Source organism: Falco biarmicus, chromosome 5 (genome assembly GCF_023638135.1).
Source record: "Falco biarmicus isolate bFalBia1 chromosome 5, bFalBia1.pri, whole genome shotgun sequence".
In the NCBI taxonomy this organism is placed as follows: domain Eukaryota; kingdom Metazoa; phylum Chordata; class Aves; order Falconiformes; family Falconidae; genus Falco; species Falco biarmicus.
Genome location: NC_079292.1, coordinates 56,966,185 through 56,989,743, shown reverse-complemented (window position 1 = coordinate 56,989,743; position 23,559 = coordinate 56,966,185). Strand labels below are relative to the sequence as shown.

The following is a 23,559-nucleotide window of genomic DNA, read 5'->3' as shown; positions in this document are numbered from 1 at the left end:
CCACTCTGTTGATCTCAACCCACCTTTTCAGAGCATTTAATCTCCAGTTTCTACAGCATACCTGTTCTTCTAGTATTGGTCTCCATACTTTTCAGACCCAATGCTATTGCACAGTCTGAACAAGAGTCCATTAAACTGATTACTTGCTATTCCCCTACTGATGCTCTCTTCCAAGTTCTGCACAGGCACCTCAGGCTTGACCCAAAGCAATTCTTTTTCTTGGTTTCAGGATTCCAATGCACTTTCTTTCAAACTATTTTAAGACTGTCAATAGACCCTGCTATTCCAGTTTTGAATGAAATCTTTTGGTCAAACCAGGTTGTACCTAAGACAATAGGCAAACAGACTGAGACAGAAAAATGTTTGCTATATTTAAACATCCACAATACAACCCTATTTGTGACTCCGCAAGCAAGTACTGTAACAGACCCATTACTTTATTCCTGAATGCTTCCATTTCCCACTTTTTCTAAAACCATTGACTTACAGTTTTTACTTTTTGCATTGCATGGATTTTTAACATTTATTTTTAACAGATAGTACTTTTTTACCATGGAAAGCATTTTCATTTTTAATCAGCTGAAGTTTTAGCATATATTCTTATTATTATTAGCAATTATTAATTTAATTATATATATAATAAAAGCAATTATTAGCAATAATTAAGAATATATTCTTAAAATCTAAGCTTGAGCTGTTTAGGTTGAAGTTTGTCTGAATCAGGAAATTCTGGTAGGAGCTGAGAGAAACACAATGTTGATGAACAGCCTTTGATATTAGCCCTCTTAGGGTACAATATAATATAGGAGATACAACATCTAGTTATGTTTTAGTTATCTTGATGCCTGTTTGTCATATTACTTCTTCTGATGATGTCAGAAACCATAGGAAAGGGAAGATAAGGCAGATTGGCATCCTGAGCAGAAATATTAACGTATGCTACAGAATGCCTCAAGAGATAGGTTGCAGACATTGAAAGACCTCTGGTTTCCTCCTTAGAATTAGAAACCTGAAAATTCAGTACCAAGATCACCGTCTCTGTGTATTAGTTTTTCTCTTTCATTCCCTTCTGCTGTTGTATGGTAAGTTTTTCAAGCACTAAATCTGATTATAGATTCAGATTATAGAATGGTTTGGGTTGGAAGGGACCTTGAAGATCATCTAGTCCTAATCCCCCTGTCATGGGCAAAGACACCTTCCACTACACCAGGTTGCTCAAAGCCACATCCAGCCTGGCCTTGAACATTGCCAGGGATGGGGCATGATAATGCTCTTGCTGTCCCTGTAGTGTCACACTGATGAATTCTGGTCTGGCATGTCCTAAATAGACTGACCTGATGGACAAATTAATTAGAGTTGCAGCTGGTATTTACTTCTCATCATTAATGAGTACAGGGCTTTCAAGCTGCTTTTCAGAGGGCTTTTGAAGTTAAGATATTTTATTTTACAAATAAGATGGAATAAGACTGAATTTATTGTCACTTATCAAAACCCAGGTACAGGGCAATAGCTAGTTAAGACAGTGACACACCTCTTAGAGCTGAGCAACCAGATGTTAGTTGTTTTTTCTGACTCATTCTGAAACCAGATGAAACTACATACTACTTACAAGTTAAGCAGTGATGAGGTGGAAGCACATGCCACCTTTTGCTGAGAGAGGAAAAAAGGGCATTGAAATGTAAATTCTTATGGTATAGTTAAGAGTTTTCCTTAGCTTAATCTCATAGCCCCCAGATTTTTATACAGTCATTAAATAGTCTTGAATTTATCTCATCATCAACAAGCAAAATCATTATGCACAGCTGTACTATAGAAGTGGCACAATGCAATTATTTCATTGCACAGAACAGATGCATGCTGTTGGCACCTCAGACCCAGTAGGAGCTGCATGGAGCTTGTATCAGCAGGAATTCACTTTCCCATACATCACTTGGGGACACAAATGTGCAACGTGACAGGCCCATCACTACCAATAATTCATCTAATTTACTATGGCAAGGTGGATACTTGGTTGCGTCTGAATGCCAACAGGTCAGTGGCTTCATCTAGCAGCTCACGCTGTTCCCAGCAGTGCTATGTGCCTACTAATAATTTAATCTTGTATTTGAAGTTCAGTTCCTAGCAGTTTACCCCTTCTTTCTCATTGTCTTTCACTTCTACTTAAAAATATAATGGTCCATTTCAGCAAAATTAACTGCAATTTCATGGATCACTACAGCAGGAATAAATTTATACATAACACTGTAATCCATCTATTTGTTCCCCAGAATGCAAACTGACTTGATGAGCAATACTGTGTTCTATGTAAATAACCCTACTTCTAATTGAGAGTGCTGCATTTTCAGTGAAGAAGGGGGAGAGAAAAGAAGATTGTATCTCTGACTTTGACTTTCTGATAATTTTTCCAGGATATTTCATTTCAATTTTTAAAAAGTTTAACATATAGAAAATATAGGCATCAACTACCTTGATTTCTTTTTGAATGAAGACTCTGGTGCTCTGCTTGTGCTTCATTCTTTATTTTCTTTAAAAAAAAGTAGTTTTCAAAATCTGAATTCTCATATAACACGCCAGATTACAATATCTAAAATACCCAGTTCTTCTATCTAGTAGATACCAGTTACCATATGGGCAAGAATAAAACATTACTCTTGTTCTTCCATCAGCGTGTCAGTAATGTGCAAGAAGAAACACTCTACAATAGGATGAACAATAGGAAGTTCACTTTCCATAGCCCCTCTTACATTCAGAGTCTCTGCAGGGATTGTCAGCAGGTGGAATAATTTATATGAACTGGATAATTGTCTTTGTAGCGTGGATGCCTTTCTACTGTGAATTGATTGGCATTTCCACTTCTTTTCACTATAAAGATGTTAGACAGTAATTATCAAGAACCTCTTGCAGGTTCAGAACTAGAAACAATGTCTAGAGAAGATATTGAAAATAAAGATACCAGCTTTTATATGCTGTTATAGGTTTCCTAAACTACAAATTTTATCAACAAATTTGATTGATTATGAAATAGTAAAAGTTACTGAATGTGAATGGTGAAGATGTTTGAGTGGTAAACATTAAGTCTTGTCTTTAAACTTCATTGAACTACTGACTTGAAGTCCATCAAGTCAGTGCAACCTAACTTCTCCAGGAGGAACAAACTTATGTTACCAATATTATGGGGTAGTAGTTTTTTTTAAAAAAGAAAGAATTACTCTTCCATACTGTGCATTTAGTGAATTGTAGCATTTATTGCCACAGAGTGTAGTGAAGGGCAAAAACGTAAATAGAGACATTTACAGAAAATAAGTGGCTCTCAAATATAATTGTTCAAATACATTCTCTGGCTCAACAAGTCCCTGGATTGTTGCAGGGAACAATTTCTGGAAGGAATGTCAAGAGAAAGCTCATTTTGTTTCTTTTCTTCCTGCCCGTTTCCTGTAAATAGATCTTACTGGCACTCCCAGACAGAGGGCACTGGGCCAGATGGGCCTTTTGCCGGACCCTGTACACTATTGTAGTGCTTTTATGTGCATTATGGCATTTTAGTACAATTTCCTGGCAAAATCACATTTGCTTCAAAACCAACTTGTTTCTACCAGCAGCATCTGTTAGAACTGCAGAATGAGCAAACCCACTAGCTGAAAGTGCTTCAGTACTTGCTTCCTAACTGACATGCACCTGTGGTGCTGCTTAGTAACTTAGGTTGACTGGACTATCATTGCTTTGAGCAGCCAAGTTAATTACCCTATTGTCTTAGTAGTACTCGTGTAACTAGAAACTTGTATACACAGAATCTGTCTGTCTTCTCTGGTGCAATTCCTTCATTAACGTAGGAAAATACAGCTATGAAAGAGCAGTATCAGCCCCAGTCTATTTCAATATGTATTTTAGAACCAGGAAATATTAGTTTGTCTTGCTTATTTTCAAGCCACTAATTTTTGGAAATACCAAATGGATGGCAATTTCTTTTCAATTTTCAGCGTTTCATCTCATCTCTCTTCATATTAAAAAATGTTTCCACTGATATGTAAGCCTAAGTCAGCAGTGATGTAATTTTTCCTAAGTTCTTACTTGTAAAGGTGTTGGTAATTTTAAGTATTTTTTTCTGAAAATAACATAGAAAACTTGCATTTCCTTACTCTTTTTCTGATGTCTTTGTGGAGCTGTGATTACTTGCTATCTTTCCTTGAGAAATTAGTTTAAATAATCCCCCCCAAACTTCCTAATTTTAATTGACAGGCCTTCTCAAGTCATCTTTGATTCCGTACAGTGTTACCCACACAATGAAAATTCTTCACTGTCTCAGTATTGAAGAAGCCCTGTTGACATTGGTGTCTGACTTTCTCTGATCCATTATTTATAAAATAATCCAACTGTGTGCACTTACACACATGCCTCCAGTTCTTTCTGCAGTCATTCATCCATCATACCATGTGCATAATCTCAGAAAGAGAAACTGCACTGTATGTTAGTTCACTGATGTCTCAAATTAGTGAGCTTGGGGGACCCCAAGAATGGTTAGACGTTGCTTTTCTGACTTTTACTTTAGCATCAGAATAATTTTTCATAAAGTTCTTCATGTGCCTCCTGAGTGCCATAGATAAATATTCATTTTACATCTAGAGTCAGTAAGTGACACCAGACATTTCTCGTGGTGCTTATTCTATTGTCCAAATTAGAAAACTCAACACACTTCTGCAAATGTAACAGTTCTAACATGAATTAGAAATTAGGGCTTCACCCCCCCGAAAGGTGGCAGGATCAATAGCCCAACCAAGGTGCATCTACACCAATGCATCCAGCAGGGGCAACAAGCACGAGGAACTGGAAGCCGTTGCGCACCAAGAAAACTATGATATATCATCATGGAAACAAGGTGGGATGAGTTGCACAACTGGAGTGCTGCAGTGGATGGCTATAAACTCTTCAGAAGGGATGGGCAAGGAAGGAGAAGCCCTATATGTTAGCGAGTGTTTTGATTGTCTAGAGCTTAATGTTGGTGACAAAAGGGTTGAGTGTTGTAAGGATCGGGGGGAAGGCCAACAACGCAGATGTCATGGTGGGAGTCTGTTATAGACCACCCAACCGGGATGAAGAGGCAGACAAAATTTTCTATAATCAGCTGGGAGAAGTCTCACATTTGCTAGCCCTTGTTCTCATGGGGGACTTCAACTTACCAGATATCTGCTGGAAATACAATACAGCAGAGAGGAAACAGTCTAGGAGGTTCCTGGAGTGTGTGGAAGATAACTGCCTGACACAGCTGGTGAGGGAGCCTGTTAGGGAAGGCGCCCCGCTGGACCTGTTGTTTGTGAACAGAGAAGGACTTGTGGGTGATGTGATGGCTGGAGGCCGTCTTGGGCAGAGTGATCATCTCTAAGCATGTGGAGGAAAAGAAGGTTAGCAAGAGTAGTCAACATGGATCCACCAAGGGGAGATTGTGGCTAACCAACCTAACCACCTTCTATGGTGACTGGCTGGTAGACAGGGATGTTATCTGCCTTGACCTCCGCAAGGCTTTTGACACTGTCTCCCATTAACATCTTCATACATAAGCCCAGAAAGCATGGGTTAGATGAGTGGACAGTGAAGTGGATTTAGAACTGGCTGAATGGCAGAGCCAACAGAATTGTCTTCAATAGCACAGAACCTAGCTGGAGGCCTGTAGCTAGAGGTGTTCTCCAGAGGTCAGTACTGGATCCAGTCTTGTTCAACTTAATCATGAATGACCTGGATGAAGGGACATAGTGTACCCTCAGCAAGTCTGATTATGATACAAAACTGGGAGAACTGGTCAATACACAAGAAGGCTGCACTGCCATTCAGTGAGACCTGGACAGGCTGGAGAATTGGGCAGACAGGAACTTAATGAAGTTCAACAAAGGCAAGTGTAATTCCTTGAGAGGAATAATCCCATGCACCAGCACAGGCTGGGGGTTGACCAGCTGGAAGGCAGCTCCATGGAGGAAGACCTAGCAGTCCTGGTGGACAGCAAGTTGCCCATGAGCCAGCAGTGTGCCCATGTGGCCAAGAATACCAGTGGGATCCTGGGGTACATGAGGAGAAGTGTGGCCGGCAGGTCAAGGGAGGTGATCCTCCCCCTCTACTCTGCCCTGGTGAGGCCACATCTGGAGTGCCATGTCCAGCTCTGGGCTTCCTAGTTCAAGAGAGACAGGGACTCTCCAGACTGGAGAGGGTCTGGTGGAGAGCTACAAAGATGATGAGGAGACTGCAGCATCTCCCTTATGAGGAAAGGCTGAGAGAGCTGGGCCTGCTTATCCTGGAGAAGACTGAGAGGGGATCTTACCAATTTCTACAAATACCTTAAGGGTGAGTGTCAAGAGGATGGGACCAGGTTCTTTTCAGTAGTGTCCAGTGACAGGACAAGGAGCAACAGGCTACAACTGAAACACAGGAAGTTGCATCTGAACATGAGAAAGAATTTCTTTACTTTGAGGGTGACAAAGCACCTAGAAAAGGCAGCCCAGAGGGGTTGTGGAGTCTCCTTCTCTGGAGATACACAAAACCTGCCTCGACACAATCCTGTGCAACTGCTCTACGTGAACCTGTTTAGCAGATGTTTTAACTAGATGATCTCCAGAGGTCCATTACAGCCCTAAACATTCTGTGATCACAAAGTGATAAGAGTTTTCGATCCTTGGAGCAGTAAGGAGAGGGGTCAGCAGAACTGCTGCCTTGGAATTTTGGAGGGCAGACTTTGGCCAGTTCAGGAGTCTGGTTGACAGAGTCTCTTGGGAAGCAGTCCTGAAGGGCAAAGGAGTCCAGGAAGGCTGGACATTTTTCAAGCAGAAAATCTTAAAGGTGCAGTAGCAGGCTGTCCCTATGGGCTGAAAGATGAGCCAGTAGGGAAGACCACCAGCCTGGCTGAACAGAGAGCTTTGGCTGGAACACAGGAGAAAATGGAAAAGGGGCAGGCAACTCAGGACTACAGAAGTGTCATGAGGTTATGCAGGGAGAAAATCAGAAGGGCCAAAGCCCAGCTAGAATTTAATCTGGCTACTACTGTAAAAGACATTTTAAAAAGTTTCTCTAAATATGTTAGCAACAAAAGGAGAGCTAAGGAGAATCTCCAGCCTTTATTGGATGCAGGAGCAAACGGTGACAAAGGGTGAGGAAAAAGCTGAGGTATGTAATGCCTTCTTTGCCTCAGTCTTTGAAAGTAAGACCAGTAGTTCTCTGGGTACTCAGCCCCCTGGGCTGGAAGGCAAGGCTGGGGAGCATAGTGAAGCCCCCATAATCCAAGGGGAAATGGTCAGCAACCTGCTACACCACTTAGGCACACACACGTCTACAGGGCTGGATGGGATGTACCCGAGGGTACTGAGGGAGCTGGTGGAAGCGCTCACCAAGCTGCTTTCTATCATTTATCAGCAGTCCTGGCTAACCAGGGAGGTCCCGGTCGACTGGAAGTTAGAAAATGTGATTCCCATCCACAAGAAGGGCTGGAAGGAGGATGCAGGGAACTACAGGCCTGTCAGTGTGACCTTGCTGTCAGGGAAGGTTATAGAGCACATTGTCTTGAGTGCCATCACATGGCATGTACAGGACAACCAGGTGATCAGGCCCAGCTAGCATGAGTTTATGAAAGGCAGGTCGTGCTTGACTAACCTGATCTCCATCTATGACAAGGTGATGCACTTTGTGAATGAGGGAAAGGCTGTGGATGTGGTCTACCTAGGCTTTAGCAAAGCTTTTGGCACCATTTCCCACAGCATTCTCCTAGACTGTTGATCTGCTTGAGGGTAGGAAGGTTCTACAGGGGGATCTGGACAGGCTGGATCAATGGGCTGAAGCTGAATTGTATGACCTTCCACAAGGCCAAGTGCTAGGTCCTGCACTTGGGTCATAATAACCCCACACGATGCTACAGGCTTGGTGAAGAGTGTCTGGAAAGTTGCCTGGCAGAAAAGGACCTGGGGTGCTGGTCAACAGCCAACCAAATATGAGCCAGCAGTGTGCCCATGTGGCCAGGAAGGCCAGAAACATCCTGGCTTGTATGAGAAACAGTGTGGCCAGAAGGATCAGGGTAGTGATTGTCCCCCTGTACTCTGCACTGGTGAGCCTGCACCTCAAATACTGTGTTCTGTTTTGGGCCCCGCACTTCAAGAGGGACATCGATGTGCTGGAGAGTGTCTAAAAGAGGGAAACAAAGCTGGTGAAAGATCTAGACAACAAGTCATATGAGGAGTGGCTGAGGGAACTGGGGTTGTTAAGCCTGGAGAAAGAAGGCTTGGAGGAGACCTTATTGCGCTGTACAGCTCCCTGAAAGGAGGTTGTACTCAGTTTCTTCTCCCAAGTAACAAGTGATAGGACAAGCGGCAATGGCCTGAAGTTGCTTGCACAAGGGGAGGTTTAGATTGGATGTTAGGAAAATTTCTTCACTGAAAGAATTGTCAAGCATAGGAACAGGCTGCCCAGGGAGGTGGCTGAATCACCACCCCTGAAGGTATTTAAAAGATGCATAGATGTGGTGCTTAGAGACATGGTTTAGCGGTGGACTTGGCAGTGTTAGGTTAATGGTTGGATTTGATGATCTTAAAGGTCTTTTCAACTTGATTCTTTTCCAAATAATTCTATGATATCATTCAAAATTCTGGAGAAAGAAGCAGAGACAGAAATAATTTCATTCTCTCTTTCTTATCTGTGTAAGACAGACAACACTGGGATTCCATGGCAGCAAAATTAATGAACAGGAAGACAGTGGAGACTGCTTTCTGCAATAGCCTTTTGGTTCCATTCAACTGTTCTTTAACCAAAAGTACAGCAACCATTTACAGACCTAAGGAGAAAATACAGAGAGTATGCCTAGCCTCTCCTTTTGACAAGACCACAGCTTGACTCCAAACTAGAAGGAAAGTGGCTTAGTTTTACTCAATAATATATGCCATAATAATTAAGTGCTTTGACATTTTTATGTTGAAAACACCATATTCAGGTGTTTCACAATGAAAAGTCTACCAAGAACATGGAAAGCACTAGCAAGTAAAAGAAGAAATGGATAATGTTATTTTCCAGTAAGCTTGTTTAAATGTAGCCTAACACCTTCAACTACTAAACCACACCTGTTGACTTATGGTGCTACTGTAGCTAGCATTTTGATCACACCTATTATAAGATCCAAATGCAAATGTCAGATCCAGTGAAAGTTGTATTATAGCTGAAGGACAACATCTGCAACTAGGAAGAAGGGAAGGAAATGTTTCGTGTCAATCCATTGCAACCCTTCTGTCTACAGAATTTTCAAAGGGCTCTAAACAAGAGCAGAGAGGTGAAGAAATTAGAACAAGAGCTTCCATTTGTCTGTGAATTGCTCCACTAAACTGTAACAACAGTGTTTCTAGACCTATCGGCATGGATCTGTTAGCTTTCACAGCTGGTATACTCAGTAGGAGGTGTATTTTAGTCAATGCAGTAATAGCATAAAAAGGGAATGCAGCCTCCAAATGATTTAAATTATGCCTGTGAACTGTCATTTCACAGCTTTATGAGATGTTCCTGTTCCCCTCCCTCCCTTTTATTTTTTACCATCAGCCTGGGTAGATTTCTGTGCAATTCCCAGCTGAGTCACCAGAGAAGGGTCCACCTTCATCATGTATTAATTTGATTTCAAGCCCCGACAAACACACAGCCTCAAGAAGGGAGACAATCTGTAATACACTATAAGAACAAAAGATAAAAATATTAAAATTCATAATAAATGTTTGTTTTCCATCTAAGCCCCCTCCCCACACCCCCATTTATGAGCGTGCTTCTCCTTTCTGCTAGCTACCACAGTCCAGACTGAGGGATATTTTTAATGTAAGGATAGGCATGAATTTCAAGGAAAAGATCAAAATGGTACCTTTTATTTTTTTAAAGAATAGAGCTAATTAAGCTTTTTATCAAACTACACTCATCTTCAAATGACTTAGATGGGAAATATATTGGTTTAATTAAGATTTCACAGGGAGAGACTGTTGCAAATGCTTGGAACTGAGAGAAAGGGGGATCTTTATGAGGAGGGTGATGTATGTTTTACAAGTCCCTGTGTCTCTTTGTTGTTTGCACTTCAAATAGAGTCCATTTTTATCTGCCTCTCTCCTGCTGAGAGAAAGTGATTTTATCATGTGTTTCAATGAAGCTATTAAAAACTTCAATCATGAGATTCCTCTTTTGCCTTTGTATATTTCTCTCTCTCTCTCTCTCTCTCTCTGTCAGAGTTGCACTGTGACATCGGTTATATGGCAGCATACATCGATTTGCTTTGGTTTACACATGGATTAGATAATTCTCATGCAATCATAGCTTGCTTTAACCAAAAAGTTAGTACCCGTGTTTTCCTTAGCTGGCTCCCCACTTGGTTTGACTTTTGTTGGTCTACAATTTTGAAGGTTTTGCTGTGCTTCCTTCTTTCTTTGTTTTTAGCAAGTGTTGAAAAGTTCAGGAGCGTCAGCTTGAAGTTCTATATGCATACAAAAAGAACAATGCCAGCTCAATACTTTTCCCTCACTTCAGGAGCTCAGGAATATTTCAGAGGTGAAAAAAGAATGTATTACAGTAACGTGGCATTACAATACAAGTATTTGGGGGGCAATACCAGACAGGACTTCTACATTGACAAATCATATACTCTTAATGCTCAGATGTAGTTATTTATCCAGTAATCTAAGACACTAAAAGGGATGTGTACTAGAGATAAAAAACATGTCAAAATAGTTGGATCATAACTAAAACAAGCTATTAACCTAAAAGATCCTCCTTGGACAAAAATAATAAAAAAACCCAAAACAACAGAAATACCCAGATTTTGATGACTGAAATATAAAATTTAGTAGATGATTGCATTTAAATAATATTTAAATCAAGTAATTGAGATTACAAAGGCCTGAAGCCTGAATATAGCAATACATTAATTTCTTGTCTTTTGCTTTTGTTTGTCAGTTAATGTTTAGACAAATCATGTCATATAAATGAAGCCAAACAGTTTAGGTCTTAGTGTTAGTAGACAAGACGTCAACATTTGATTCTTGCATTCTGTGCCTCTGTTCTTGAGCCAGCTCTGTGTGATTAGTGCTGCAATGCTGCATATATAACTGATTTGCAGTTTGCTTACAAGATTGATGTCTCTAATGCAAAACAAAAAATATTTTTGGCTGAATAGCAAAGAGTATATTATTTTTGACCAAATGGAAAGTTGTGTTTTGCCCAAAAATATTTTTTATTGTTTCAGGTGGTTTTACCTGTTTATTCAAAGCAAAGTATATTTTGAGAGCAGTGTAAAGATGAAAAATCAGAAAATTTGGTATTGGAAATACTTCAACCATTAAAAATGGCAAAGGAGTAATTTGATAGAAATTCACAAAACAGCTTAATCCTTCTCTGTAACCTTTTGGACAAAAGATATTACTAAGAATACTTCTTTTCAAGATTTGATATTTCAATATTATCAGTCATATTTTGCCCATTTCTCTTTGTAACACCTGCACTCTTTTGAGGGACACAGATGGAACCCGATCAATCTGGCTGCTTGTTCTTCAAAGTCAACAATAATTAGGAGTTAAAACATTTTTTTTCTGAGCAGCAGGCTGGAAAAAGCATGGACCACTTGGCCAGGCTCTGAACCATACTCAAGGAAATGGAATTCCATCCACATCCTCAAACAGGTACAAAGTCAAGAAAAGTGGCTTCGAGAAATCAGGGTGTGTGGATCTCACTGGCTCCAGAACTCAGTAATTTATGAATCTATTTCTGCTGCAGCAAATGGTCCTTTCCTGGCTTACAGTCTACCAGACAGAATTTAGTTCATGTTTTTAGGCTACGATTTTAGAGTGGTCTTAGAGTGATGGCTGCAGGGAGAAATTTCACTTCATGTCAGTTCCTTTTTCCTGTGAAATGCCTGGTGCTGGCAGCTGCAGGCACAGTACCAGGCAGCCCATGGGCCAGCGCCAGGGCTGCGTTTCCTAAGGGGACTTTCTGCTTTCCAGCAGCAACGGATTTTCCAATCATCCATGTCCCTTCTCCCACGGGGGCCCTGCTGGCCCCTGGCAGCCCTCGGGCAGGAGGAGGGACTGGAGCTCTGAGGGCAGGGAGCAAAACAGCCTTTCGGGAAGCCAAGCCTCAGAAGGGACAGGATGAGCGCAGGGCATCATGCCCCTGTGTAATTAATGTGTGTAGTTAATTACCAATGGGGTTGACGTAGGTGAGGACACACAGGTGGACTCACACTGCCAGGACCAGCCCTCCCCTGTCCCTGCTCCTCCTTACCTAGCAGTGACTGTCAGGTAACCTTTTCCCTGGGAGAGTCTAACTGCTGCCAGTCACCTGCAAAGACCCACCCCCTTTCTCTCCTAACCCAATCTGAATGCTCTCAACCAGCCCTCCCTTCCCCCATAGGGTCCTTGCATTCAGAGGGACTGTCAATCATCCTGCAAGCCCCACCCCTCCCTGCTTTCAGCCCGTGCTGCGAGGGGTGGGCGGCCCCCGCCATTTCCTGTAGGGGTGGCATGCAGGGCAACGGGCAGGGGTGTGGGGGAGACAGCTTAGTGCAGTAACACAGCAGTGTCTTTTCAGCCTTTAATCACCTGAGGAGAAAGCCTTAATTCTAGTTTTGTTTTTAAGGCATTTACGTGGTCCATAGATATTTTGCCACCTGAAAGTGCCATAGTATGGGTGTTGGCCGTATAAATCATCACTGCTTTGGGTAGATCACGGTCCCTCTGTCCAGGCCACCGGCCTTCCATGATGCGCCTGTGCTAGTGGCTAAACTGATGCAACTAAATAGGCAAATGTGCCTTTTCTTTCTTCTTATAAGAATCTGGTTGTCATACCTCTTTTCTCACAGCTTGAAGACAACCTTCTGGTTTGCTAATTGCGGACTCTGATGAAATCCCAGACTGCTTGTATCAACTCCCTCTTGGCCTGTGCCTGCAGAAGCACACGATGGTCTTTGTATTTGCCTGTGTTTGCCACAGAGATTGCTTCTCTGTGGGTACACTGTGTGCATACACCTGTGGACTCTGTCATGTCAAATGGGATGTGTGGCAGGAGAGGTGCTGCACAAATTGAAATGCTGATAGCTTATGACCACCACTGTCACCCCATATTAGAGAAAAGGGCACATTTTAGGAGACTTTTGATGGCTTATTCCTGGGAATGAGTACTTGTGTCCAAAGGGGCCAGTGCTTTCCAGATAGATACCGTAAATAACTGAGCGTTGAGCAAGTCATGGGGTGCCCCAGCACATGGCATGCTGCTGAAGCAGCAAACAGCTGTAGCATTTAGGAAAAACTGCTCTAGAGCAACTGTAAGCCTTGCAGTAAGAGAATAAAACCACACTAAGCTGAGCCCCACACCCAGCTCAGTAAACTACCACGCCTGTGAGTTCCTGCGTGGTTTGTGGTTTGTGCCCCGCCAGCTTGATTGACTGTGCTTCATGAGGGATAGGCAACGATGCCATTGTGAAGACTTGTGTGTACTGCATGGCTCCGCAGACTTCGGCCCTTGCTAAGTACTTGCACTGAAGACAGGAGACAAGTTGGTTATTATGAGACTCTTGCCATTCCCCACTGCTTTGTCTCAACATAGATCCTGAACGAGCAGAGTGCAACCATCTGCCGCAAAGGTACAGATCTGCTCAGTTGCTTGCTTCTTTCACTATGAAGTTTTAAGGGTAGATGCATTGGCTAAATTAGCATCACATTTTGTGCAGAGTTAAGCAAGGAAGGTCTTAGCTGCAAGCCTCAAGGTTTAATGTGTTTTCATTTCTACTGCGGGTGCATCACATTTTTCTCCTTGTCAATGGGGGATCAGGACTGTGCTCAGGAGGAGGGTATTTATAGGAACAGAGCAAAGAAAATAATAAATGGGGATTTTTTATGGTTTGGGTTTTGGTTTTTTTTAAGTCAGAAGCAAAAAGATATCCAGATTTCCCAGAAACTTTAAGGTTGCTCAGACAGAGATCAGACTATTGTCTCTCTCAGACACCCAGTGTGATAATACTGACTGGGGCAAGATGCCTAGAAAGAAAAATGCTTCTGGCAACTGTAGATCTGGCATCATTGACCCTCTTTTTGGTGTCTCCTGTGGAATGTGGTGGGGTCTCAAGAGGCCAGGCATGAATGTAATTTCTCCTCAACTGCTTTTTGATGTTATTTTAAAGCTTTTTAATGCATTGTAACTATAATATGCAGTACTGCTATGAGACATTTCTTTAGAATTGAGTGCTATGGAGCTGCATGGCAAGGTTTCTGTGTATTTCATGTATGCTTGTGTGCATAGAGAGAGTTCATAATACTTTACTTGTCTTGCAGTTAACCTCTGAGCAAAAGGATATCAGTCTCCAAGACAGCATTTAGTAGCACTATATCAGCACAAAATTTTCTTAGAAAAAATAATAATCTAAACTTGCTTCAGCAGCAGGAGAAGCTGTCACATTCATATTGATCTGGAGAAGAAAGGTTTTATAATGACTGAGCCAGGAGAAACTGGCTTTTGGGATGAGAGAGAGTTGCCCACCAGTTATGTTTTGGCATGGAAGACTGTAGCTGATGCAGCTAGCAATGCCAGTCATCCACTTGTAAGTGGAAGGAGAGTAAGACCCATGCTTTAGCCTCTGCTCCCAGTTTTCTGAACAGGGCATAAACCCTGGCTATGATGTGACAGTGAAATGAGTTGTGGAAAAGATATGGAGAAAACATTTTCCCTTACTAGGCTCTGGGTGAAAAAATGCTGTTGGTGTTCCAGTGAAGCAATCCCCTTATTTTTCTATCTAGCGACATTTACTTTTGTTTCTTTGTTGCATCCAAACTTGCAATCCCACAGAAAAGAGTTTAAACACCAAATAGTGCTATGTGTCATTCCCATTTTTACCAAGAAAGCAGAATAACCTGGAGATGGATGGATAGGCAATGTGAAATGTACACGTCTAAGCTTAGTTTTGTTCTCTGGATTTTGAAGTTGTTTCAACTCTACCTCTCCCTTCTGCACACATCTCCTAAAAATGAATGATCTGCCTGTGCAAAACAAAAATTTGTCTTTCACAAGGTATGATTTTGTACAACTGCCAGAGAACCAGGACTCTGCTTCTCAAGTTAGCTGTCTGTCCTGATCTCTTATACCTGCTTACATTAGTTTGTAAAAGTATAGCGTGTCTGCAAGCTTGTCTTGTTTTTACAGGTTATAGCCATTACTCTAATAACAGACATCACTTCGAACTTTGTCTTCCTTTACCTAATCACCCAGAATTTCTTTTTCTTCCCCACACTTACCTTCTACTCTTGCAACCATATGCCACTGCTCTCCATTTTTTCTGATTCAAGGGCAACGGCAGTGAGGTTGTAATGTCCTCTGTCTGTACAATGCTATACTTTGCCCTCCCCACCAATTTGCAGCTTGACAGCAGCTCTCTGTGGCCACAGGCAGTATCTGAAAGTTTGGCCAGCAAGAGGTTGCTATTAAGCCACAGGTCTGAAACTACTGCTGTAGGCAGTCTCTTTTGGTTTTACTGCCTGACATAATGAAAATGATCTTCATTCCCTTTACTATGTTTCTTCCCTTAACGGTATTTTCACTCGAAATTCTTCTCTTAGTGGAGCTGTAAGGTATATACCATAAAATACACACACTGGCAAGTTCCGTCTCTGATAATAGTCAGAAGGCCCTACCCACTGCAGCTGAGAAAATGCTGTATGTTTTATCAGTAATGAAATATTGCTATCAGCAGTTGATATGGCTATGTCTTTGGGGCTCATTTTACTTTCTTTTGTTTGTATAATATAATAAGGCCCTGTCTTTCTCTGCCTTTCTCCCTTCTCTCCAGAGTCTGGTTTTGGTTTAAGAGGAACATAGCTACTCTGTCTTCTTTCAGTTCCTGAAATTGCTATACACAATCTAATAATTGTCACACACTTGATCTGAAGCTCAGGTCTGGCTGCAAGCCATATTCAAGTCAGTGCAAACAGTATCCATAAATCCCTTGATATCTTTCAAAAATCTTTACTTTGTAGCTCCCTTGAAGGAGACTTCTTAGGCTTTTCATTTTAGTTTTCCACCATTCCTTGTACATTTGGGCAGCAGCAAAGGAAGTATATTACCATTAGGGGTTATATGGTAGTGACTGCCTTTCCTGTATAAGCCTTTCATCTTAATGTCTACACACATTTATAACTATTGATGGGCATTTTAACCATTTGGCCTTAAGACAGGTGAGGATGAATGCTCTCATTTTATAATCAGGCCCATGGACATGAATGTAATGACACTGAGATGACCGGGGCACTAAAGCCGTACATACTATCTTAACAAAATTTATAATCTGTAAAAATGAACTGGCCTCCTGAGAAGGCAGCTTTATGGCATTCAGTAATCCCTTTCCATTTACATATCTCCACGTATGGCTATACTGTACTTTTTAGATGTGTCCTACAATACGTAGAGGTGAAGTGACTTGGTCAGAAAAGCACAGCAAATCTTTAGCTGAGCTGGGCTTGGAAACTGGATTCTTGATCATCTTCAAGGCTGCCTTGTTTCTGTATTTTATAGTGACAATTTCAAATAAGCACTTTTATAAAAGAGGGGTGTGGGGGGCAGAGAAAGAAACAAATGTGAGTAGAATTGGCAGTGATATTAGCTAGGCTAGTAAGTGTATGCACTATAGTCTTCATGCTTCAAGGTACAAACTGACTCCCGTGATATAGCCTTTCTAGTGGGTTGGTGCTTTACTTAAATACTCCTGATGTTTGGTTATTACTGCCCCATGGATGTTGGACTTAGTCAGCTGGGCGATGTGGGTGAAAGGAAGGGCATCTTTCTTCTCTTTTGGCTTGAGCCCAGAACACCATCTCTGAAGTGTAGTTGCTGTAAACACTATTTCTAGAAGGATTTCAAATAGATGAGAATGAACAAAAGTGATCTTGGAAAGGGTATGAGTTCTTCCTGTAACCTTATTTTTTTTAAATTGTTCTGCTGATTAGAGAACTGTGCTAAAATGCCATTTAAATAACATCTAAGCAGGGGAGACTAACCTTTGAAGAATAAGCTTGCTAAGAATGGACACATTATCCTGGCACTAAGATCATAGGTCAGTACTGCAAAATATTATGAGATGAAAGAAAATTACTCAAATGCCTAAATGAACAGTATGCACCAATACATGATGATACTCTTTTTTCCTTTTCTTGGAGCTCCGAGATCCATCCTTCCTCCCCCTCCCCAGATCTATAACCTTTTTTACATATGGCTTTATCTTTTCAGAGCAGTGTACAGTACCAATTACATGCCACTTTTTCCCCTGAGTCACTGTAAGCCTTACGTTCTCTAGACTTTCCTTTCTAGTTCCCCAGTAATTTTTTATTATCTCATCATGACAAAACCACCAGTAACCCTTAAAGCACAAACTTTAACCCTCAGAGATCTGCCATTCCTTTTTTATTTTTAATAAACTAGCTACATAAATAACATCATGTTTCCAGGTTGTAGCCACTCCAAGCTACAGCTGAGTTCTGGCACAGGAGAAACACTCCATAACCCTGCAATCTAAAAGGGATTATTTTAGGATGGGAACAAACTTCTAAAATTGTCTCTGTGCATGAATGTGCCCTGGTAATTGTTTTTCATGCAGAAGTGTATAGTGGATAAAGACAGGATACTGGAGGCATTCTGTCTGACTGTTTGTACACAGCATTTGCTGTACCAGATCAGGCTATTCATCTGTCATATCCAGTAGGGTACCCAGATATCAAACCATAATGATTCTGAGAAAAATGACTGAATCCTCTATCAACCAAGTATGCAAAGCTCTACACAGTGATGGAACAAACACTTTCTAACAGGGTGGTTAGTTTACCGTTTCAAGCTGTATTATCAAGTTTCAAGCTGTATTATCATTACACTGACAGAAATAAGGCTACTGCTGAACCATGATGTGCTAGGATTCTTCTTTCTTGGTAATCCTAATAGTGTAATAGATCTCTGAGATTAAATTCACCAAAGCAAACAAAAATTTTCCCAATTTACTGTCAAAGAGAACTGAATCTAGTCTGAAAATACTTTCCCTGCCTGAACAACTGGTGAATCTTAATTCATTGAAGTCAAGTGCTTCAACATTCTTAGTAGAAGGGGATGAATAGACATGCAATATTACATTGCTGAAAATTATATAGATGTTGTCATAATCATGTCATTACCTTCAGGAGAGGCCATGTACAGCACTTGCGTTCTTTGCCTACTGATTTGATATAGCATATATTGCTATCTCCTCTACGCCAAGTAATTACACCTGTAATACATGCCTAAATGATTTAATACTCTCTTTTTTTTGCTGTAATAAGCCCATTTAATAATCAAAGCTTCTGAATGTTTGTATTGTCAGATTAGCTTTAAATGATGTTCAAGAAAATATTCTTCCTTTCCCACACCACCACAAGGCAGTTCTCAGTAGGTCTGATATCGCTGCTCACAGCGAGAGTTTCATCATTCAGAGCAGCAGCTGCTTCCCTCTGTTCCCAGCAGAAGTGAAGCCAAGCATCGCTGTTGGAAGATGGTGGTGCTGCAGTCTACCAAGAATACTGGTGTGAAGTGATGAACATTTTGAAAGGGCCATTCTAGCTGTGGGCAGCTCAGGTATCTTGAAAGCTCCATTTGTAGCATTATCTGAAGGAATGAATTAAACACCAGGGGGGTTTTTTTAAGAGAAAATTTTTCGTAAGAAGCATCATAGAGGTAAAAAAAAAATCTTGGAAAAATCTTCATATGTTGTCTAGGCAAGGTTTTTGTGATCTTCAAGTAGAATAAAAATCTAGATTAAACAATCCATTATGGAGGATATATAAACAAACAAAACATTAAGCCCAAAGTGTCAAGTTTCTTAAAGAACCCATATTTCAGAATAATTTTACTTAATGAATTAGTTAATAGGTTTACTTGTAACTTCTCTAGAAATTCATTATGTGCCCTTACAATTAGTGCTGTAATTCTTAATGTACACCGTGCTTCTCATACATAGAAAAAACACCATATCCTTATTTTAAATGCAAAACTCAGATCAACTGTAAGTACACAGATAGACAAACACCTCCATAGTATACACTAATTAATTTTATTTTTTTTACTCTTTTTCAACACTGTTCTGATTTGCTCCTCTTGACTGTTGAGGTCACTGTGGGAAACAGGGTTGAAGCAACCACAGGATGATGTCTGTAGGAATTACTCATTCACTAAAAACTGCAACTGCAGAATGTGTTTAGAAATATTTTCTTAAATCTCCAGGGCATCTGTGGGTCAGCTCTTTAAGCATCCTGAGCTTTAGTATTAATCAATTCTTTTACAGAAAGTCTTTAACTGACTTTCAGACACTGTTGACACTGGATGCTCTGCACTGACAGAGGTTATGTCTTCATTGCCAAAAAGAAGCAGTGCTTTAATATTCAAGTGGATTACCCCAGATATATTCCTCAGTGTGGAATCTCAGTGATTTTATGACAATGTGGCTAGCTGTGTTCAATACAATACATACTTCAAACAGCTACATCAAGGTAGTAATTCCATTGGGAATTCACTATGGAGTAGCTGTCTTGATTAAAAAAAAAAAAAACACAAAAACAACTAAACACATCAGTTCTTGAGATACAGGCAAAGTCATGGCAGAAGAAAATCCAGGCCTCAGCAAGCTGTCATTCTAAAGAGAAAGGTAAATGAAGAGTGGGAAGTAGAATGGAGAGAAGATGAAGGGCTTTTTTTGAATGAGGAGCTCTCCCCGCATCGTTGTACAAGAGCAGTTGTTTCAGGATAGTTCTTTGGGTAGCCATCAGTACTCCAGAATAAGAGTTCCTTTACCTGCCTTGATTTCTATCTCTTTTGTAGGGCCTCAAAGCTCCCCACACCTGTTTTCACCTGTATTATTACTGTGTCGCTGTAACAAATCATCAGTGGTACTGCTCTCAGCTGAAGGATTCCTTTCCTCTCCACAGCCACCTAAAGAGCTTTTACCATTCTTTGTGTACTGTAACATACAGAGTCACTGGGAATGGTAGCACACTTGTAGCCACTGCTTTGAGTCTTTGAAACTCTTTGTGATTTCGTCTGGTAATTTTGGGGAGATTTCTAAAGAAATTCACAGCACTTCAGGAGATCATGTTAGTGATGAGATTCAAGCCCTTTCCTGTGAGTCAATACTGAATGATATGCCCTAGCACATTTCTTGCATGTGAGACCTACAACTGTAGGTTGATTGCCTGTGGTCATCAATTATCCTTCAGCTAATTGCACAAGTCTGAAGGAGTTTGCCCTGATAACCCAGGCAGATTTCAGTTTGCCTTCTGCACATCTGACATTTTTATTTTAATTGGCCAGTTGTTGCTTCTGCTCTTAACCTGCTGTGCGCTGCTGAAAAGCACTGGAGGATGGATTTCATTGTTAGGTGAAGGGATAGACACAGAGTCAGGGAAAGAAGCAGCCAAACCAGAGGTATCCTCCAGGGTAAAGCTAAGGTCAAAGGACACAGTCATCATATTTTAACATGCAGGTTTACCTGCTCAGCTAAACCGTACCAGAGCTGTCCAGAGAAATGCTATTCTCAGTGAGGCTGTGGCAAAAGAAGAGCTCATAATAGAGCTTCTTAATTAAAGTGCTGGGTAGTTTTAGCAAGAGAAGCCAAAGGATCAGCTGTAATCCTTCAAAACGCACCAGGGAGAAGCTACAGTAGTGTGTGGCCCCTGCCAAGCACTGCTGCACACACCCCCCCGATGAAGCCTATCATGGTACCAGAAATACAAAGTGAGTCTGAATTTAATTCAAGATTTGTGAAACACATTGGGAATCTCTTGGGGTGAAGAGTGGTTATTTTCTTAATGAATTACTGCTGTTTTGAACAGTTTCTGTTCAGTATGCTTAGTTTTACATTTTTGTTTGAAATGGTTTTTAACTTTTGAGCAGGATGTTCTTTTGAAACACTGTTGTCCTGTTCAGTCTAAACAATCCTGATGTGATATTTTGAAGGGGGTGATTTTGAATGCATCAACTTCTGCTATGCAATCTCAGATGCCTAATTGACTTGAGCTTTGGAAGGGCTGAACATCTTCCTCTTCCCTTGACCAGCTGCAGAGATGAGCAAAGTCCAACCACTTTCAGACAAAGCAACCAAGAAAACAGTATCCCAAAATTCAGTGAATGCTTTGTGGATTAGCTTCTTTTATGAAGATGATCACTTTATTAAATATATTTATTTTTGTAAAGCTAAACTAAAAAGCAAGGCTCACATTCAAGACAAAAGAGACAGCCTACCATAATCAAATATAGCAAGATATGCAATAGTAATGAATCTGAACATTGCAGTTCCTTAAATCTGATACCAATTAAAGTAGATGTGAGTAGAAGAAACTGATAGGGAACAAAATAGAAAATGGAAATGCAGTGAACGTTGTAGGAACTTTTTTTTTCATATGGAAGCAGAATTGCAGTGTTGATAACATTTTTAGATGTATTCAGTTTGGATAAAATTCACCCCATTTGGAAATATGGAAGTAATCACACTAATCCCTACTTTGAGGGGTTAAATCTCATTGTAGCAGTGCACAGGCCTTGTTTAAGTCTTGTGACAAGTAATTCTTGCCACTGGCAGGTTTCTCACTGCAGAGCCCTTACCACATTCACAATGTATCTTGAAGGGTGAGAGCTGCACAGTTCCTACCCTTTGCAGGTCTCAAAACTTTTTTCTGCGGACTTTCTAAGGTATGTAGAAGAGGAGCACCTTCTTGAAGGCTGTATGAGGTACATGACATACAGTGTTCTCCACAGTGCCTAGCCAAGTAATTTTTTTTTCCATTCTGGAATTTTTTCCTTCTTTCCTCTTTTACCTTGTTTTCTGAATTCTATCTATGAATAATAATTTTTTAAAGTTACATAATGAGAGTGTTAAGCACACAGAAGCTGGGAAATAATGATTGTAATGCTAGCCTCGTTTTTGTGTGTGTTTTGATAATACATAACCATTAGCACTGAAGTCAGTATCACCTTATAAATGGATATTGAAAAGAAATCTCAAATCATTTAAAGCAGATTTTCTACCTAAATGATTTTCCATGTCTTTGATCTAGACACGCAGATATCATTGCCTGAATGAGACTGGTGTTCCATTAGAGTAATCACCGTAGAAAAATCAGCTTACATTTTCATCTTGTATAATTTCAAAGTTAACGCTGCTGTGAGCAGGGGCTTGAACTAGATGATCTCCACAGATCTCCTTTAATCTAATTATCATATGATTCTATAGACAGCTCTGACCCATTGGTTTTTGTTAAATTGCATCATATGGAAGAATACCACTTGCTTCAAGTAGTTTGCATTATGAATAGGGAAGACTGTGAAAGGGTAAGGAAAAGAGATAGAAAAATAGAAATACAATAACCAATCCAACAGGTTGTCAATATGATATTAATTTCCTGACTTTTTAATATTTTTTTGCCTTCAACTCTTTTTCACAAGGTGATTCTTGGATGACAGCACTGCCATCAGCACAGTGTATTCTGGAGCATAACTGTAGGAACAACTGTGCATGATTGTCTTGTGTAAGAAATAGCATGTTGTCCTCTTCTCATAAACTGTAACATAATGTTGAATACAGCAACTGGCTTCTTCCAATATGCACACACCCATTTCTCAGCCTGAGAACAAAGTCAAGGTAAAACAATTAAGCCCATGATTAAGTGAATTGGTAGGACCAAAGCCAGTTCTCAGGGGGTCTGTGAACTGGTTTGCAGCTGTTGTGGATCATGTTGTGCCTCTGCCCTGATTGCCTATGCTATGGCATCCTTAGCACACCCAGAGTTCCCACTGCTACTCAAGACCCTCATGGGTTATTCAGAGTCCTTTTGTGTGGAGTCTCCCCTCATTTTGTTACCAGTACCAATGGCTGCTAGACCTTTATGTACCTCCATAAGTGTGCTTTGGAGTGTATTCGCTAAGGAAAATTGGATTTCCATCTCATTCCTTTTTATGTTCTGTACAAAGCCAATACAAACACCAAAACAAGGGGGTAAATTGGAATTGAAATAATATGCCTGCAATTGCCACCCAAACAACTGTACAAATACATTTGCTCTAAACTTTTTGAACCAGAATTGCACCCATTTCTTTATTTAAAAATCTGTGTAGACCAGGCCCAATGTTTAGGCTTTCAGATAATGAAGCACATGATACTTAATATGACTAGAATACAAACATCATGAATGTGCACTTTTGTTTCCATTAAAGCATTTTTACTTGGAGATTTAAGTACCACCATTCAGTGGTTTGTATGCAAACTGTGGCACTCAGGAAAAATTACTGAAACTGAGAGAGACAATGTCCATCCTATATTCATACACCAAAGTTAATTGAGCATGGTATCAGTAACTTGCAGAATAGAGGCAGGGAAGAGGATCTGCAGTGCTTTATGCAGTAAAATAATATTAATAATTTAAAGGACACAATAATCTGAATATTACCAAAAAACCCCCAAAAACAGTAATGTGGATCATGGCAGTGCCCTTTACATATGTGACACCCTGCAAGTCTGTTGCTCTGGATGCA

The 23,559-nt window shown here is 40.6% G+C and overlaps 1 protein-coding gene and 1 long non-coding RNA gene across 6 annotated transcripts in view; one reads left to right on the top strand and one right to left on the bottom strand.

Annotated features, from left to right (window-relative positions):
* The window catches only part of GRAP2 (GRB2 related adaptor protein 2), a 119,137-nt gene that overhangs the window by 64,657 nt on the left and 30,921 nt on the right, over positions 1–23,559 (top strand). The window contains exon 1 of one of the 5 annotated variants that reach the window (XM_056340730.1): positions 13,412–13,618. The exons of 3 other annotated variants lie outside the window; for them this stretch is intronic. Coding sequence is in view for 1 of the 2 variants with exons in the window: in XM_056340729.1 (XP_056196704.1) it covers positions 21,755–21,759 (5 nt within the window). In the remaining variant the exon portion in view is untranslated. Of the gene's footprint in view, positions 1–13,411; positions 13,619–21,624; positions 21,760–23,559 lie in introns of those variants that run through there. One more of the 5 variants, XM_056340729.1, reaches the window with a different exon arrangement.
* On the bottom strand, positions 677–15,392 carry LOC130150119 (uncharacterized). Its single transcript, XR_008822112.1, has 3 exons — positions 15,264–15,392; positions 12,825–12,921; positions 677–10,459 (listed from the first exon to the last, which is right to left on the bottom strand). It is a non-coding gene; the product is annotated as an uncharacterized LOC130150119 (long non-coding RNA).